The following is a 19,370-nucleotide window of genomic DNA, read 5'->3' on the forward strand; positions in this document are numbered from 1 at the left end:
GTCTTTCATCTCACCTTTTATTTTTCTCCTGCTGCAGGGTATCCGGCGTCAGCCGCCGTCAGGCTGATGTATAAAAATGAAATATACATGGCGGGCGATCACAACTTTGTGTACTGCCTAAGGTGCTACGGCAGCAGTGCAACACGTGTCACAGACCCGCGATATGTTTCCACGCGTGAGACAGGCTGCTGGAGCTCAAGTTCCCTTACAAGCACGTCTAAACGCCCCGTGCTGAGTACGAGCTGCATTCTGGCAGTGCAGATGTTTAAGCAACTGTTTTTATTTCACCTAAAACACAGAAAACGTAAAAAAAAATCACACCAGAAAAACGAGAAAATCTCTATCCACAATCTTTCTTTATATACAAACCGGCACTGAGAATGGTATAATCTAGAGGGAAAGCGCATGTGCAACTTTCCTCCCGCCACATAACTTCACATCCTCAGAGGTGTACGGACAGGCCCAAAGCACAGCCACTTCACAGACATTTACATCCTTCACGGAACAGGCTCTGTCCCCTCAGGCCCAGGGGAATAACACTGCCTCAGCACGCCTGGTCCCCCGGGGAGAGAGCCCCCTTCTGGCCGTCCGGTGCAGAAACACCTTTAACCAGCGGGAGCTCTGAGCTCTGAGCTCTGACCCGGAGCCGGAGTACAGCAGGTCAGCCAGACTGATGGTTCTGGTCATTCACGCCGATCCCGAGACTCCGAGACCCAGAGGAGACGCCCAGAGCAGATCCCATCCCTTCGATCCGCCCTCCCAGAATCCCATCCGGGCTGCTTCCCATGGGATCAATATCAGTCAGTCAGTTTCCACAGGGTAGCTGGGCAGCTCTTTCCAACACGCCCTCGTGCACAGAGACAGAGTCCCAAGGGGCAATTTGTATGAGAGCCTCCTGCGTACTGCCCCACACACGTCAAGTGGAGAGCCTTCTGCATACTGCCCCCTACAGGTCGAGCGGAGAAGGCATGAAGTGCTTCTCGTAATCGGAGAAGAAGGGCTGGGTATCAGTGGGGGAGCAGGACGGACCTGATATCACTTCTTCGTTGATCATTTCACTGTACCCCCCCTCCCTGCCCTGCTCCTTCTCCCCCTCCCCATCAACGTCCCCCCCCTTCTCTCTCCAGATCTCGGCCCCCTGTCCCCCTCCCTCCTCTGCGCTCTCCGTGCTGGCGATGGTCTCTCCGGGATCAGGAGCGAGAGGAATTTCCACAACCTCCAGCTGGCAGAGCATGGAGTCCAGCAGAAAGACTGCAGGGCACACGGCCTCCTTGGTCTCCTGTACCGGAGACAGACAGGGAGACAGTGAGACACACAGACCCAGACACACACGTGGACAGACGGACGGACAGAGACCCCAGGGAGACACATGGACAGACAGGCAGGGAGACGGTGGGGCACACAGACCCAGACAGACATGTGGACAGGGAGACAGTGGGACACACAGACCCCAGACAGACACGGGGACAGTGAGACAGACCTGCAGCAGTGGCATCTTGAGGATCAGGTACAGGCGGCTGTTCTGCGGGTCAGGTACCTTCTCACAGCACCACGACGGCACTAACTGGTTTCTGCAGGAGCACCTGTAGTCACACGAACAAGAACTGTCACTGACAGTGTGATACAGCTCAGAGAGATACAGCACAGCCACAGAGAGATACAGCACAGTTACAGAGAGACACAGCACAGCCACAGACCAGTACAGCAACAGAGAGATACAGCACAGTCATAGACCAGCACAGTTACAGAGAGACACAGCACAGCCACAGACCAGTACAGTGACAGAGAGATACAGCACAGCGACAGAGAGATACAGCACAGCCACAGACCAGTACAGTGACAGAGAGATACAGCACAGCGACAGAGAGATACAGCACAGTCACAGAGAGATACAGCACAGCCAGAGACCAGTACAGTGACAGATACAGCACAGCGACAGAGAGATACAGCACAGTCACAGAGAGATACAGTACAGCCACAGACCAGTACAGTGACAGAGAGATACAGCACAGCGACAGAGAGATACAGCACAGTCACAGAGAGATACAGCACAGCCACAGACCAGTACAGTGACAGAGAGATACAGCACAGCGACAGAGAGATACAGCACAGCCACAGACCAGTACAGTGACAGAGAGACAGCACAGTCTCAGACCAGCACAGCCACAGAGAGATACACAGTACAGTGTACAGTGACAGAGAGATACAGCACAGCCACAGACCAGTACAGTGACAGAGAGATACAGCACAGCGACAGAGAGATAGAGCACAGTCACAGAGAGACACAGCACAGCCACAGACCAGTACAGTGACAGAGAGACAGCACAGTCTCAGACCAGCACAGCCACAGAGAGATACACAGTACAGTGTACAGTGACAGAGAGATACACAGTACAGTGTACAGTGACAGAGAGATACAGCACAGCCACAGACCAGTACAGTGACAGAGAGATACAGCACAGCGATACAGCGATACAGAGAGATACAGCACAGCGACAGAGTGATACAGCACAGTCACAGAGAGACACAGCACAGCCACAGACCAGTACAGTGACAGAGAGACAGCACAGTCTCAGACCAGCACAGCCACAGAGAGATACACAGTACAGTGTACAGTGACAGAGAGATACACAGTACAGTGTACAGTGACAGAGAGATACACAGTACAGTGTACAGTGACAGAGAGATACAGCACAGCCACAGACCAGTACAGTGACAGAGAGATACAGCACAGCGACAGAGAGATACAGCACAGTCACATAGAGACACAGCACAGCCACAGACCAGTACCAGCACAGCCACATAGAGATACAGCACAGCCACAGACCAGTACAGTGACAGAGAGATACAGCACAGTCAGAGAGAGATACAGCACAGTCATAGAGAGATACAGCACAGCCACAGATATAGTACAGTCACAGAGAGTCACAGCACAGTCACAGAGTAGCATAACAATAACTGACAGTTTTCTTAAATAAAATCAAATAAACTTCTCTTGCTCTTTACTTGAAGCAGAATGCTGTCACCAGCACTACTGGCAGTCCCAGAATGCACAGTACCAGGATGACAGGGAGATCTGGAGCAGAGGAGCAGAAGTCATTCACACACTGAACCATGGCCCCAAACCCTCAGACAGCGAGATCACCCTCCTGAAGACAGCAAGCAAGTACAAGACAAGAGAGAGGAAGAGGAAGGGGGATGAGGGGAGGGGAAGAGGAAGGGAGATGAGGGGGGAGAGGAAAAGGAAGAGGAAGGGGGATGAGGGGAGAGAAGAAGAGGAAGAAAGATGAGGGGGGAGAGAGAGGAAGAGAAAGGAAGAGGAAGGGAGATGAGGGGGGAGAGGAAAAGGAAGAGGAAGGGGGATGAGGGGAGAGAAGAAGAGGAAGAAAGATGAGGGGGGAGAGAGAGGAAGAGGAAGGGGGATGAGGGGGGAGAGGAAAAGGAAGAGAGATGAGGGGGGAGAGGAAAAGGAAGGGGGATGAGGGGGGAGAGGAAAAGGAAGAGAGATGAGGGGGGAGAGGAAAAGGAAGAGAGATGAGGGGGGAGAGGAAAAGGAAGAGAGATGAGGGGGGAGAGGAAAAGGAAGAGAGATGAGGGGGGAGAGAAAGGAAGAGGAAGAAAGATGAGGGGGGAGAGAAAGGAAGAGGAAGGGGGATGAGGGGAGAGAGGAAGAGGAAGAAAGATGAGGGGGGAGAGAGAGGAAGAGGAAGGGGGATGAGACAGGAGGAGGAAGAGGAAGGGAGATGAGAGGCCAGGTCGGGTCCAGAACAAGAGGAAGACAGGCTGAGGAGGAAGAGGAAGTGGGCGCAGCGGGCAGTGGTACAGTACCTGTTTTGTCTTTGGTGGTGAAGTCCACAATGCTCTTTGGCCCCTCTCCAGCTCCAGTTTCAGCCCGGACCCAGAATTGGTACCGCTGGCCCGGCTTCAGGTCCTGCAGCTCCTGGCTGCAGTTCTCCGGACCCACAGTGTAATCTGGGGGGGCGACAGAGTTACAGGAGGGTCAGAGCACCACGGGTCTTTTCGCTGATCAAACTGGACGGACCGGACCGTGTTCTGAAGAGGTTCTGTGACTGTGCAGTGTGTCCTGTGTCTTGACCCCCACCCCCACCGGAACCATGTGTCTTCTCTTCAGAAAAAACACACCCCAGATCTCCTTCAGCTTCTCACAATCTCCCCCAGCTCCGAGCCCTCATTTACAGCACCCTGTGCTTCCCCGTCTGTCCCCCAGGGGGCGCACCTGTCACATTATCATGCCCCACCCTGTACCGCAGGATGAGGCCCCTCCTGTCAGTCAGTGGGATGTGCTTCCAGGACAGAAGGACCTTCGGGAACAAGGTCACCTTCACTCCTGGAACAGCAGGGGGCTCTGTGAGAGGATAAGAGGCAGAGGGAGGGGGGAATGTCACTGGACAGATGGGCAACTGAGCACTCTGCCAGACAGACAGGCAGAGACACAGAGGGACAGAATGAAGACAGAGTGAGACAGGCAGGCAGGGAGAGACAGACAGACTGAAGACAGAGTGAGGCAGAGAGACAGTCATGCAGGTTGAGAGACAGGCAGACAGGCAGAGAGACAGGCAGACAGACTGAAGACAGAGTGAGGCAGAGAGACAGACAGGAAGCCAGAGAGACAGGTAGAGACAGACAGACTGAAGACAGAGTGAGGCAGAGAGATGGACAGGAAGTCAGAGAGACAGGCAGACAGGCAGAGGGAGACAGACTGAAGACAGAGTGAGGCAAAGACAGACAGGAATCCAGAGAGACAGGCAGACAGACTGAGGCAGAGAGACAGACAGGAAGCCAGAGAGACAGGCAGAGGGAGACAGACTGAAGACAGAGTGAGGCAGAGAGACAGACAGGAAGCCAGAGAGACAGGCAGAGGCAGACAGACTGAAGACAGAGTGAGGCAGAGAGACAGACAGGAAGCCAGAGAGACAGGCAGAGGCAGACAGACTGAAGACAGAGTGAGGCAGAGAGACAGACAGGAAGCCAGACTGAAGACAGACAGGCAGACAGGCAGAGGCAGACAGGCTGAAGACAGAGTGAGGCAAAGAGACAGACAGGAAGCCAGACTGAAGACAGACAGGCAGGCATACAGGAAGGAACAGAGACAGACACAGAGGCAGCGATACAGACAGGCAGGAAGTCTGCATACTCACTGTCCTCTTTGGTGTAGCCAATGCAGGAGGCGGGCTGGCTGGTGCCGCTGCTGTAGACTGCGAACACCGACACTATGTAGGGGGTGTGAGGGCTGAAGGGGCCTGCAGGGGGAGACAGAGCGAGCCCTCAGCTGACAGCAGAGGAAGGGCCCGGCACCCCCACGGTGCTGCGTGCCATTAACCTGCGAACCATCGCTGCTCTCCCCCGGACCCCCAGGACCCCCAGGGCGGGCGTACCTGCCAGCACGGTGCTCTGCTGTGTGCCGTTGACTCTCGTCCAGTCGAACCCCCTGCTGGTGTTGCGCCCCGCCTCCTTGCGCTGCACGACGTACCCCTGCAGGTGCTCCGAGCGGCAGGGCGGCGGGGCCCAGGCCACGCGCAGGGCCCCCTGGGAGCCCGCGGCGGTGACGTTGACCCACTCCGGGGGCAGGCCTGGGCGGGGACAGGGGCAGGATCAGCGCGGCGCCTCTCCGCAGGGCGGGCAGCGGGCAGCCGGCCGGGGTCCCTTGACGCTCTCACCTCGCCTGCGCACGGCCAGTCTCGCCGGCCGACTGCGCCCCACAGAGTTGATGGCCGACACGTTGACCTCCGCGACCTCCGCCTCGGCCCACACGGCCTTCCAGAGGCACGGCAGAGGGAGACGGCAGGAAGGGGGCCCCCCCGCCTCACTGGAGTGGCACTCCAGACACCCGGCTCCTTCCACTGCTGGCGGGTCGTCTGCGGACACGTTCACCCAAGCGCTGCCTCCGTCGGCCCACCCCACACCCACCTCGTACTGCCGCACCCTGCCCCGCGCCAGGGGGGCGGGCATCTCCTGCGACAGAGGGATCCGGTCAGTACACTGCCGGGGTCAGTGGGGACAGTAACACCCAGACCTGCACCCAGCCCGGCTCGGAGAGCCATTGCATCACGCTGGTCGCAATACTCAAAGAGCTGAGCGAAGGAACACAGATAAATCACGCCTTACCTTCCACACCACAGCCAAAATAGGGTCTCTGTCACACCACAGGTCCAGCTCTCCCACCGGCACTAAGGGAGAGAAAGAGCTGCCCTGAAGGAAGGGGGTCTGTGTAGTACAGAGTGACAAGAAGGACTGCTTGATTTACCCATGCTTCCCATAGTCAAGTAGCACTGAACTACAGCTCCCAGGCACCGTAGAGTCTTTGCAGCGCTGGACTACAGCTCCCATGCACCCTAGAATCAGGCAGCACTGGACTATAGCTCTCAGACTCACCATCCTCCGCACTCAGCACAGTGCAGGGCCTGCTCCAGTCACTGAAAGGTGTTTTCTCCATGTCACTGCCTGTGACACAGCGCACCTGGAAATGGTGGTGGGTAAAAGGCTGGGAGTTGTTCAGGATAAAGTCAGCCTGACCCACAGAGTCATCAGTCACCTGAAGAACACAAACACACCAAGTTCAATACGCCAGAGACAGGCAGGCAGGCAGACGGGGACAGACAGGCACGTGAGTTCTCTGCTTTCTCACCTCAGTCCAGTCCGACTGGTTGTTGACCCAAAATCTCACCTCGCAGGTCTGGTCACAGTTGTCCAGGGGGCAGTTCCACAAAATGAAGATATCTGAGTTATCTTCCAAGGAACATGTCAGCACAGGAGGGGCAGGCTTTTCTGAGAGAGAGAGAGAGGGGCAGGCAGAACAATCTGGTCCTGAGAGAGTGAGCGAGAGGGTGACTTCATGACAGAGTGAGAGAGTGAATGGGTTAGGAGACAGTGAGGCAGACCACTGCCAGCGGGGAGAAACAGAGACAGAGGTGCACTTCCTACTGCACTGTGACAGATACTCTGGAATTAGAGAAACATTCTTTCCCAAATTTATACAGCTAATCCCAGAATTCCCACACCTGCCAGAATCACAACGGGTCCCAATCCTACTGGGAGAGGGAGGAGGGAACTTTGTTGAACTGGCAGCCCAGTATGTGATCTCCTGTCACAGCCTGAGGAACAGTGAGCTTCTCTCAATAATGCTCCATATTTTTATATGTAAATGTATTATGATGTGTCTATATTGGGAATGTAGATTTTATGTTAACTGTATTTGTTTTGCTTTGGCAACACTGATTTATTCATTGGTCATGCCAATACAGCACCTTGAATTGAACTGAATGAGTCAGTGACAGAGTGAGGGAGTGAGTACTTTAGTGACAGAAAGTGAGTGAATGGGTTAGGAAGACTGAGTGAATGGATTAATGACAGAGTGAAATTGAAAGGGTTAATGACAGTGAGAGAGTGAAAGGAGTGCAGACTCACTGATGGCGCCGGTGTTGAAGGCGACTTCGATGGATTCAGCTGAGCCCAGTGGGTTCTGAGCTCTGACCCAGACAGTGACATCAACGTGGCTCATAAATGAGGTGCGAGGAACCACAACACTGTTAGAACCATCGGGAACCGTGATATTGAGCAGAGTCCTGCAGGAGAGACACTGACACTGAAAAACTGAGCCGCTCTGAGGAGGACTGAGGTCAGAGCTTCTGCCCGGTGACCTGCCCCAGAGCCCAGAGCTCCTCCCCAGTGACCTGCCCCAGAGCCCAGAGCTCCTGCCCAGTGATCTGCCCCAGAGCTCAGAGCTTCTGCCCGATGATCTGCCCCAGAGCCCAGAGCTCCTGCCCGGTGATCTGCCCCAGAGCTCAGAGCTGCTCCCCAGTGATCTGCCCCAGAGCTCAGAGCTTCTGCCCGATGATCTGCCCCAGAGCCCAGAGCTCCTGCCCGGTGATCTGCCCCAGAGCTCAGAGCTGCTCCCCAGTGATCTGCCCCAGAGCTCAGAGCTTCTGCCTGATGATCTGCCCCAGAGCCCAGAGCTCCTGCCCGGTGACCTGCCCCAGAGCTCAGAGCTGCTCCCCAGTGATCTGCCCCAGAGCCCAGAGCTCCTCCCCAGTGACCTGCCCCAGAGCTCAGAGCTGCTCCCCAGTGATCTGCCCCAGAGCTCAGAGCTCCTGCCCGGTGACCTGCCCCAGAGCTCAGAGCTGCTCCCCAGTGACCTGCCCCAGAGCTCAGAGCTGCTCCCCAGTGATCTGCCCCAGAGCTCCTCCCCGGTGATCTGCCCCAGAGCTTAGAGCTGCTCCCCAGTGATCTGCCCCAGAGCCGTGCTGACCTGGGGGAGGAGTACAGGTGCAGGGTCAGGTTGGTGTGGAGAAGCTCCTGCAGGGCAGAGGGGCTCCAGTTCCAGGAGCAGTTCATGTCTGTGCTGCCAGGGGGGATGACACACTGAGGCGTGGAGGGGGTGCGGGGTGTCCCTGCAGGACAGAGGGGAGAGGGTCAGCGTACAGAAAGCCCACCAGCGTCTTGTGCCCTTTAGGTTTCCTACGAGATGTTGTAGCTGCTCATGCTGACGAGCTGCCCCACACTGACTCACAGGAGAAAGCAACTGATACACGTCTCTCACAGCAAGCTCGCATGTACCCCAGACTGCCACAAGGGCGGCGCTCTCGAGCAGTTTGCCAAAGGTACTCTGTCTAGGGGCTATTGACAGAGGTCAGGCTGAAGCCGGAGGTGTGGGATCACAGCACTCGAGCTGCTCTTTGAGCTCTGAGCTCACTCGAGCTGCCCTCGGATTGACACACTTCACTCCTGCCATCACTGACCCCAGCCACGTGCCCCACTACCCCTCCACAGCCCACTGCCCCGCTGGGACCTGATCGGAGTGGTGCAGCCCAGCCCAGACACCAGGACCGGTCCGATCTGCGACAAGAGAGGTACAGAAAACTACCTGTCCACTCCGAACTCTTTTTTCAACTTTTTCAACTGGACATGAACACGTGAGCACAGTCCCATCAAGGTCTGACGCCCATGTGAGTGCTCAGGGCACTGAGTCCATTCTGACCTCTGGCAGCAAGGCGCCGGACTGCCACCTGGGCGAGGGAGGGCTGTGCATCGTTAATCTGGCAGAAGAGCCAAGAGCAACAAGTCTGGATACTCCACTGCACTCGTATCGTTCCCACAGATAAGAGCCATTTCCTCTCCACCTCTCACAGGCCCAGATCCCAGCCTGGGCAGGACCGAATCACAAGCCCAGACCGCAGGAGTGTGAGACCGCTTCACTCTCTGGCCTGTATCCCCTCTTATGTCTATTAGTAATCCCATAATCCCGAGAGCACAACTCCTTCCAGACTCACTGTGTCTACTGTTCTACTTCAGTATCTACTGCTCTCAGTCTTCTTGTATATGCAACATGTAAAAGAAAAACCCATAACACAAAAGATAAAAATACCCTTCTTACAAAGTAATTTGTGATGTCATACTCACTTCCTCCCAGGAGTGTGATGTCACAATGTGGGCGGGGCTCCAGTCCAGGGCAGGTGATCTCACAGCGTAAGTGGAGCCGGGGTCCCGGGGGACGAATGACAGTGAAATTTGCTATGTGATTGTGGGTGTGGCTATGTGGGGAGAGCGTTTGGCCATCCGCGGCCAGCTGCAGTGCCCTGGAGTCACACCCAGGGGGCAGCAATGAGCCCTGTAACTGACATGCCCCAGACACGTTATGGCCCAGGTGGAAATAGCGCTCCCATAGGCACAAAACCTCCCCTGCCAGAGCTGAAATACAGAGAGAAAAAGCCCATCAGGGTCCCTCAGATCTTGAAGGACTTTTTACAAAACCAATCCATTATTTAAGCAATCAGTGTAAACATGTGTCTTAGTGGAAGTTCATTAGAAAAATTCAGCTTAATTTTAATGGAGTTCTGTTCATCTTATCCCCATTATTCTGGACTGCTCAGTTCTGCTCTGGAATCAGAGAGGTGCGTCTCAAACTATGCTCCCCGGACAGCGAGGCCCTTCTGCCCTCAGTTCCACTGAGCTCTCCCAAATTGCCACACTTTCTTCATTGCACAGTTTCTGACTTGTTTTCAATTGTTAAACAGAGAGAGATTCCGGGTTACCCAGAACGTTTTAACGCTGTCCCTGCCTACACAGATCACCCTGATCTTTGAGCAGCTGCAGAGGGACAAGTGCAGCTCCTGTGCTTGGGTGACAGAGCCCTGCTGGTTTTCAATCAGCTCGCTGAGGAAAAGGAGCTGATCTGAATCCAGATTTCAGCTGGTTGTAAAACTGCTTGAGGTGTGGGTCCCTACTGCTGCCGTCACCTGGCACAAAGTCTTACCGTGCTGCAGGAGACACACCAGGACCAGAAGGGTGGCGGTGTTCTGCTCCATCACTCATAGCAGGACTGTACAGGAGACAGAGGTCACGGAGCTCAGACACAGCACCAGACTCTGCAGCCTGCTCATACCTAATCACCCACCCTCCTCAACCCATCGCAGCACCACAGAGCGGCTGACAGGCTTTTCATCCCAATGTGCTCTATGGGCTTTACTGCACTGCACTGTGCTTTTACCCTGATCTCACTGGGCTTTACTGCACTGGACTGTGCTTTTACCCTGATCTCACTGGGCTTTACTGCACTGGACTGTGCTTTTACCTTGATCTCACTGGGCTTTACTGCACTGGACTGTGCTTTTCCCCTGATCTCACTGGGCTTTACTGCACCGGACTGTGCTTTTCCCCTGATCTCACTGGGCTTTACTGCACTGGACTGTGCTTTTACCCTGATCTCACTGGGCTTTACTGCACTGGACTATGCTTTTACCCTGATCTCACTGGGCTTTACTGCACTGCACTGTGCTTTTACCCTGATCTCACTGGGCTTTACTGCACTGGACTGTGCTTTTACCCTGATCTCACTGGGCTTTACTTCCCTGGCCTGTGCCTTTACCCTGATCTCACTGGGCTTTACTACACTGCACTGTGTTTTTACCCTCGTCTTACCCAGCAGGGAGGAAGTGAGTATGACATCACTGGGCCTTACTGCTCTGGACCAGTGCACCAGAGAAAGCCTTCGATCTGCACGGAGTTCACACACACAGGAGGGGAGGCGGAGAGAGGAAGAGAGACACAGAGAGGGGGGCGAGAGCTGGGGCGGGGCGCTGCCCTGCAACCAAGACCAGGGACCGAGCCCGAGACACACACTCACCCTCCAGCAGGACAGGGGTCCCCAGCCCAGGCCCGGAGAGCTGCTCCTGATTAAACACGCATCCTGGAGAGGCCCAGTCACAGTCCGCGAGCTCCTGCAGCAAGAAGAGAAGAGCAGAACCTGCAGCAGGCGGGCAGGAGTCTCACCCACAGAGACGTCCGCCAGGCACCGAGATCCCAGGCCCCGAGGACTGGAGCGATCATCACAGCTCCACAGGATCCGCCTCTACCGTAACTGACATCACCCCGAGCAGTCTTGCTTCTGGGCATTCACTTGTTGCAGAAAATATGAACTTCCAAACCAGACGCGCACACCGTTTTATAATTCCCCCACAGGAAGGGTCTGCTTCTTTCCGCACCTTCAAGCTCTTTCTCTCCTCATAACCGACAGGTCACGTAAAGCACTTTTCAGAAATTCACACCATAACCGCTGCTCAGCTCTCTCTTCCTGTCAGAGCCGAGCTGCACACACACCCCCACACGAGTTCTCTCCACACCTCAGCACTTCTCTGAACAATCTTACCAAGGCAAGTTCTGCTCTGAGTCACAGGACATCCACACTCCAGCACGCTCTCCGATTTCGCCCTTCCTCCTTGACTGGTTTCTCTTTCTGTACTCCTCCTTATCTGGGGCTGCTCTCACCCAGCTTAGCTGCAGGGCTCTCACTGACAGCGCTGCAGGCCCACAGCAGAGTGAGCGCCCCCTGCAGGACTGACACAGCTCTCACTGACAGAGTGTAAAAGGACTGTTCTACTGCACTGGGACTGTAGCCCCTATTGTAACAGGACTGTTCTACTGCACTGGGACTGTAGCCCCTATCGTAACAGGACTGTCCTACTGCACTGGGACTGTAGCTCCTATTGTAACAGGACTGTTCTACTGCACTGGGACTGTAGCTCCTATTGTAACATGACTGTTCTACTGCACTGGGACCGTAGCTCCTATTGTAACAGTTCCATTACCACTCTGTCCACCAGTCACACGGACACCCCTGTAACCCCCAGTCATACTCATGACTATGGTCACCCCTGAATGAATGAATCGTTGTTTTCTTCAAAACGTAAGAATTAAATACTCCAACTGACACTTGTCGTTTCCGTTTGAGGAAACCAGTAAACACACACACTGATGTAACAACAGTACACATTTTTTTGGTACGATTTCTAAAATAGACACAAAGTTGTTGTTTTTTTCAAAGAGGAAAGCGACGTTTTAAAACGAACTTACTCGCGTGCGCTACACCTCCCCGTCCCTCCGGCGGCGCGAGAGCCTCGAGTCCGCTTCGACGAGCAGCAGGAAGCGGCGCCGCCGATGGTGTAAGGGGCCCGCGAAGAAACTCGCCGGCCGGAAACGCTAAGGAGAAACAGACATTCTTCGCCCTGAGTTTCAAAGAGGAACCAAACTCCCCCTCAGTGTGCCGGACGCCACGGGTTCCCAGAAGAGCCGGGATGACAACCGAGTTTCCACAGGGAGACGGCGGGCGTGTTCTCCCGCTCCGGCAGAGGGCGCCTGATCCTATTTCTCCGGACCTCAAGACAGAGCTCCTCCCACACCCGAGCGCACACACCGCCGGCCGCAAGCTACCGAGAGCATCCTTCGCGATCCGTGCAAGAGAGGGGTGGGGCGTTTCATCGCAACCGGGTTTGATTAACAAGGCACCTTCATAAATGAGCTGTGTGAATCCCACACCTGTGGCTGTGTGATGCAGTAAAACCACCCAAGTAAGTCGTGAGGCTCCTGTCTGCCCACAAACACACTTGCCTGCCCACTTCTGCGGGCATATTCACTGGGGCAGCAGTGTCTCTGTGGCAGTTTCACTGGGGCAGCAGTGTCTCTGTGGGCAGTTTCACTGGGGCAGCAGTGTCTCTGGGGGCAGTTTCACTGGGGCAGCAGTGTCTCTGGGGGCAGTTTCACTGGGGCAGCAGTGTCTCTGTGGCAGTTTCACTGGGGCAGCAGTGTCTCTGGGGGCAGCTTCACTGGGGCAGCAGTGTCTCTGGGGGCAGTTTCACTAGGGCAGCAGTGTCTCTGGGGGCAGTTTCACTGGGGCTGCTCTGCTGTCTGGGTGCTGTGGGGTATGAAATACTGAACCCCTTAATCTCGGCAGTAACAGGATTTATGTAGAGGGATTGTTCAGCTTCCTCCTAACTGAGGACCTGCGTGTCTTCTGTCAGGTGGGAATAAACGGGGGCACGCAGAAATGACCCTGTGAACACAGGAGCAGCATACAAACTCCACACAACAGGGGTACTCCTGACCAGAATCAAACCCACCCCAACAGAAGGCAGAAATCTTTACACATGGCTGTAAGAAAGACCACAGGAAACACAAGGTAATGCAAAATGACCTTTTATTAAAATACACTCAGTAACGTAGAAATATCTCCTGCAGCAGACCAGAGCGCAGTGAGAGAGAGACTGGCAGGAGCTCTTCAGAGAGAGAGAGACACCAGGCTACTCCTTCACACCAGCAGCTCACTCTGCACTTCAGAGCAAGTGAGACAGGATGGCAGAGAGAGTGAGACAGTATCAGAGAGAATGAGACAGGATCAGAGAGAGAGTAAGACAGGATCGTAGAGAGACTGAGACAGGATCGTAGAGAGACTAAGACAGGATCAGAGAGAGACTAAGACAGGATCAGAGAGAGAGTCAGACAGGATCGCAGAGAGAGTGAGACAGGATCAGAGAGAATGAGACACGATCGCAGAGAGACTGAGACAGGATCAGAGAGAGTGAGATAGGATTGCAGAGAGTCAGGATCAGAGAGTGAGACAGGATCAGAGAGAATGAGGCAGGATTTCAGAGATTCAGAGAGAGCAAGAGAGGATTGGAGAGAGTGGTTTATTCAGCAGAAAGAGTGAGAGTGAGGGGAAGAGTGATACCTTCAGAACAGAGAGGGAGAGAAGGAGTGATGCCTTAAGCACAGAGAGTGAGATAGAGGAAGAGTAATCTCTTCAGCACAGAGAGAAGAGTGATCTCTTCAGCATAGAGACTGAGGAAAAGTGATGTCTTCAGCACAGAGAACTGATTTCACTCTTGCTACATCCCCACTTGCAACAGGCATTGGACAGTCCCACGACCACGTCCCGCCCCTTCCTGTCTGAAGTGCGCAGCGCCTCCAGCACTTCCTCCGAGATGGGTGAGCGGGCCGGCCGACTGAACCCTGCTCCCCAGCCAGGAGCCTCCAGCTCAGGAAGGTCTGCATAGGACAGGATGGAGTCAGGGCTCCAGCTGTCAGAGGCCTCACTGTCCGAGGGTCGTTCAGCAGGGGAGAATGGGTCCTGGGAGAGATCTCCTGGACATCGAGAGAGAGGTGTTACTACAGACACACTGACTGACTGGACACTCCAGTACATTAACACTGCACTGAGAGAGAGGCAGAAACTAAATTAAGGCAGAATGACAGACAGGCAGACTGACTCCGACAGCCAGAGACACACAGACACAAAGTCAAACATACAGTCAGGCAGACACAGCCTCAAACAAACAGAAGGATTCCGATAGACAGGCAGGAAGAGAAAGACCTGCAAGCAAAGAGACAAACAGGCAGGCAGAGAGACAGACAGAGAGAGAGAGAGAGACAGACAGAGAAGCAGGCTGGTGGAGAAACAGACAGGCCAGCTCACCTGGGCCGCGGGCTGTCCGTCTCCAGCGAGAGCCGCCGCAGGTGAAGATCACGGCTCGGATGAACTCGCGGCCGCAGAGCTTGACTCCATAGGACGGGGGGCGGCCATCCGAGCCCTGGGCCACCTCCGAAACCAGCACCCACAGGGCCAGGGCCAGCAGCAGCTTGGACATCGCAGCCGGGGAGGTGCGGAGAGCGAGGAGCGAGAGGCGTGCGTCTCTGGGAGTTGGCGGTGGCGAGGAGCGAGTGCGTTGCTGGGAGTGAGTGCTGTGCTTGTCTCTGGGCCACCAGAGTCATATTTATACTGGAGTCCAGCGCTCGGGCAGGTGACACACACCGCAGCCCCGATACGGGGGACGCAGATAGCGAGACCAGGAGAGAGACATTTCCAAGACAATATCAGGACCAAAGGTGCTCTAATTTGCCAGCGACGTGCCTCTCCGGAACGATCCGATCGCCGGTGACCTTTCCACACACCCCCCCCCCCCCCCCCGCTCAGGGGACAGATACGGCGCGGACAAGCGATCGCTAATCTGCCCCCTCTGTTATCACACATGAGAGCGCACACATACTCCACTCCTCGCTTATCTGAAATTGCCTGAGTTTCAGAAGCAGAATTCTAATTCCTGTGCCGATGAGTCTGAGTCTGATGATGTGTCAGCGCTGGTGTGAGCGGCAGTGTGGCACACAGACTCAGGGCTTCGCTCTGTGTGAGGGACACTTCCCAGTCCTGGGATTCTTCAATTAAGTTTGGAATTGTCACAGAGTTTATTTAGCATTCCGGATTTTTATATTCCCTAGTCACTAGCTTTCCATCCTACCACCACAGGAAGGAAAAGAACTGCTCACACACTCCTCTGTCACATCCCACGGTGCCCCCTGCAGGAGGGGCACAGCTCTCACTGACAGCACTGCAGGCTCACAGCAGAGTGAGCGCCCCCTGCAGGAGGGGCACAGCTCTCACTGACAGCACATCCTTCACAGGGCTTGAATACTGTGTCACTGCTGGAGAGATTCTGGGCACCACACCCAGTTCCAGACACTTAAGGCACTGTCTCTCAGATTTCCACCTCAAGTAACTGTCAGTACGCTGTAAGTGTCCCTGCAGTAAACAGGAAGTAAGTAATGCTGATGTGTCCCACATGATAATTTCATAACCCTAAAACCTCCCTGCGCTCTACGCTCTCTGCCTCTCAGTGCTTCTGTCTGTTGCTGTTGTGGTCCTGTTTGTGCTGCCTGTATTCATAGACACTTCCTGCAGCTGAACTTTTGAAAGCTCAGTATTTCTATTCATTGACGTTCTCTCTGTTCACATCCTGTTGTGTTTCTGAAAAATATACTTGATTTTTTTTTTAATTCTGTTACACTGGGACTGTAGCCCCTATTGTAACAGGATTGTTTTACTGCACTGGGACTGTAGCTCCTATTGTAACAGGACTGTTCTACTGCACTGGGACTGTAGCCCCTATTGTAACAGGACTGTTCTCCTGCACTGGGACTGTAGCCCCTATTGTAACAGGACTGTTCTACTGCACTGGGACTGTAGCCCCTATTGTAACAGGACTGTTCTCCTGCACTGGGACTGTAGCCCCTATTGTAACAGGACTGTTCTACTGCACTGGGACTGTAGCCCCTATTGTAACAGGACTGTTCTCCTGCACTGGGACTGTAGCTCCTATTGTAACAGGACTGTTCTACTGCACTGGGACTGTAGCCCCTATTGTAACGGGACTGTTCTACTGCACTGGGACTGTAGCCCCTATTGTAACGGGACTGTTCTACTGCACTGGGACTGTAGCCCTTATTGTAACGGGACTGTTCTACTGCACTGGGACTGTAGCCCCTATTGTAACAGGAGTGTTCTACTGCACTGGGACTGTAGCTCCTATTGTAACAGGCTTGAGTTTGAGGTTGACGTATGTGGAACCTTCCTTAAGTGGTTTACTTCATGCTGCTGCTAGGTAGGATAATACAAAAACATAATATTAACTTTCATTCATATGCTGAATGAAATCAAATATACATTTCGTTTACACCAAAAGACAACTTGTCTATTATAACTTCAGTTAATTGCATTAATGAAGAAAAGACTTGGATGTGTGAAAACTGTTACTCAACTCTGATAAAACTGAGGTTCTGTTGTTTGGAGGCAACAATACTGATAGGACTACTATAACTTCAGCACTTAACTCAGAGGATTTAAAAATGTGCCTCAAAGACTCATTATGTAACCTAGGCCTCATATTAGACACAAAGCTCTTAACTGTCATATTTAAACAGTATTGAAAACATGCTTCCTACAGCTAAGAAATATTACAAAACTATTATAATATAATTATAATTATATTATAACTATAAATATTACAGTTCCTCTCCTCTCAAGACAAAGAGAAACTAATACTTGCTCTTCTATACAGCAGGTTAGACTACTGCAATGCCCTACTATCAGGGAGCACCCATCACTCTTTCAACAACTTACAGTGAATTCAGAATGCAGCAGCTGGAATTGTTACTAGGAGCAGAAAGTACAACCATATAACCCCTATACTAAGCTCTCTTCATTGGCTTCCTGTCAGGTACAGGGCAGACTTCAAAAACCTTCTACTTATAAGGCTCTCAGAGGTCAGGCACCTGTCTATCTAATGGAACTTATTAATGTATAAAATCCAAGTCACCCGCTTAGATCACAGAATGCAGGTCTTCTTCATATTCCACGTATTAATAAAAAAAAAACAGTTGGCAGTAAAGCCTTTAGTTACAGGGCCTTTAGTTACAGCTTATGGAACAGTCTCCCACCCCATGTTCGGGATGCCGAGTCAATCTCAGTATTCAAATCCAGACTTTAGACCTATTACTTCAGCCTAGCTTACTCACACCTTACATTATAGCCTGCTGCAACCATGGGTGCTGGTGGTGCTGTCCATGCCATTGTGCATCTGTGTCTCTGTGTTGGCCCACCAGGTAGATACATCTGCTCAGACCAAACTGTCCTATTCGCCTCCCCACGTGTCCGGATGGAACCCGGGCTGGGAACCATCTGAGTTGGATGCTGCATCACTGCCATGGATCCAAGAGGGACATCATGGATATACAGTAGCTATCGTTTAGGACGGTTTTGCTGGTCTACAGAGATCTGCGTGGAGTCCTGACATACTGAAAACATGATGGATGGATTAACACCTTTATTCATTTTTTCCTTTTTTAAAATGATATAATGTTAGCATGCCCAAAAGGGGCCTATTGTAACAGGACTGTTCTACTGCACTGGGACTGTAGCTCCTATTGTAACAGGACTGTTCTACTGCACTGGGACTGTAGCCCCTATTGTAACAGGACTGTTCTACTGCACTGGGACTGTAGCCCCTATTGTAACGGGACTGTTCTACTGCACTGGGACTGTAGCTCCTAAGTTAACGGGACTGTTCTACTGCACTGGGACTGTAGCCCCTATTGTAACAGGACTGTTCTACTGCACTGGGACTGTAGCCCCTATTGTAACAGGACTGTTCTACTGCACTGGGACTGTAGCCCCTATTGTAACGGGACTGTTCTACTGCACTGGGACTGTAGCTCCTATTGTAACAGGACTGTTCTACTGCACTGGGACTGTAGCCCCTATTGTAACAGGACTGTTCTACTGCACTGGGACTGTAGCTCCTATTGTAACAGGACTGTTCTACTGCACTGGGACTGTAGCCCCTATTGTAACGGGACTGTTCTACTGCACTGGGACTGTAGCTCCTAAGTTAACGGGACTGTTCTACTGCACTGGGACTGTAGCCCCTATTGTAACAGGACTGTTCTACTGCACTGGGACTGTAGCCCCTATTGTAACAGGACTGTTCTACTGCACTGGGACTGTAGCCCCTATTGTAACAGGACTGTTCTACTGCACTGGGACTATAGCTCCTATTGTAACAGGACTGTTCTACTGCACTGGGACTGTAGCTCCTATTGGAACGGGACCGTTCTGTGTATCGATACTGCAGCTCAGTATTTCAGCACACCTCTGTCTCTCTCTGCTCTGAGGTGCAGGAGTGGGGCAGGGGCGCGTGGCAGCCAGCTCTCCGGGCGGAGTGGACCTGGTGTGGCGTAGCGAGCGCGTGCACGCTGACATTTGAGAGAGCCAGATAACAGAGGCAGCGGCGAGAATCCGAAGCCTGGGAACAAAGCAGCGGGCTGCTATCTGGATCGAGCTGTCAGAAGGTCCCTGCGCTGCAGAGGGACAGAGATGTCACAGCAGGTGAAACAACGCTGCTGGCATTTTCAGCTGATATCCTGCGATTAATTTCTCATTGTGCACAATCGGTAGAGGTTAAGGACGTAGCACACGTACATAAAAACTGTTTTCTTAATTACCTCCTGTGTTCGTGTGTGTGTGAGGGAGAGAGCAAAGTCTTTCTGTTGCATGGTAAGAGTGCAGACAGTGTCCCTAAGACAGCTCCCCGATTTCCTCCTTCTTTAGTTCCTGGACTGGACAGCGGGGCCGGAGCTAGGAGTGAAGGGTATCAATGAGAATACTGTGTATGCAGTTTAAAATATTAAATTAAAGTAACCTTAACTGTCCCTAAGGGATTTTGTCTTGCACATCATGAGCTCATAATCCTGTA

At 53.2% G+C, this 19,370-nt stretch overlaps 2 protein-coding genes and 1 long non-coding RNA gene across 4 annotated transcripts; 1 reads left to right on the top strand and 2 right to left on the bottom strand.

The window, feature by feature from the left end:
* Positions 1 to 337: 337 nt before the first annotated feature.
* Positions 338 to 12,682, bottom strand: il12rb2l (interleukin 12 receptor, beta 2a, like). Of its 2 annotated transcripts, none has more exons than XM_088603168.1 (17): positions 12,385 to 12,682; positions 11,141 to 11,233; positions 10,271 to 10,336; positions 9,418 to 9,705; positions 8,267 to 8,408; positions 7,426 to 7,583; positions 6,647 to 6,786; positions 6,394 to 6,553; positions 6,127 to 6,188; positions 5,679 to 5,973; positions 5,397 to 5,591; positions 5,160 to 5,261; positions 4,238 to 4,366; positions 3,829 to 3,972; positions 3,007 to 3,076; positions 1,481 to 1,583; positions 338 to 1,279 (listed from the first exon to the last, which is right to left on the bottom strand). In XM_088603168.1, exons 3-17 carry the CDS (start codon positions 10,320 to 10,322, stop codon positions 947 to 949), a joined length of 2,373 nt encoding a protein of 790 aa, XP_088459294.1. In that variant the 5' UTR covers positions 10,323 to 10,336; positions 11,141 to 11,233; positions 12,385 to 12,682; the 3' UTR covers positions 338 to 946. The 2 variants fall into 2 exon arrangements, with proteins under 2 accessions (XP_088459294.1, XP_088459293.1); XM_088603167.1 differs by having other exon boundaries at positions 11,141 to 11,234; positions 12,367 to 12,682.
* Positions 12,683 to 12,722: 40 nt separating this feature from the next.
* On the top strand, positions 12,723 to 14,332 carry LOC148649950 (uncharacterized). Its single transcript, XR_015925974.1, has 3 exons — positions 12,723 to 12,860; positions 13,311 to 13,468; positions 14,196 to 14,332. It is a non-coding gene; the product is annotated as an uncharacterized LOC148649950 (long non-coding RNA).
* Positions 13,470 to 14,933, bottom strand: LOC148649951 (relaxin-3-like). The gene is made up of 2 exons (XM_088603186.1): positions 14,762 to 14,933; positions 13,470 to 14,430 (listed from the first exon to the last, which is right to left on the bottom strand). Exons 1-2 carry the CDS (start codon positions 14,931 to 14,933, stop codon positions 14,147 to 14,149), a joined length of 456 nt encoding a protein of 151 aa, XP_088459312.1. The 3' UTR covers positions 13,470 to 14,146.
* Positions 14,934 to 19,370: the final 4,437 nt, after the last annotated feature.

Source organism: Lepisosteus platostomus, chromosome 13, assembly GCF_059453375.1.
Source record: "Lepisosteus platostomus isolate fLepPlt1 chromosome 13, fLepPlt1.hap1, whole genome shotgun sequence".
Lineage (NCBI taxonomy): Eukaryota > Metazoa > Chordata > Actinopteri > Semionotiformes > Lepisosteidae > Lepisosteus > Lepisosteus platostomus.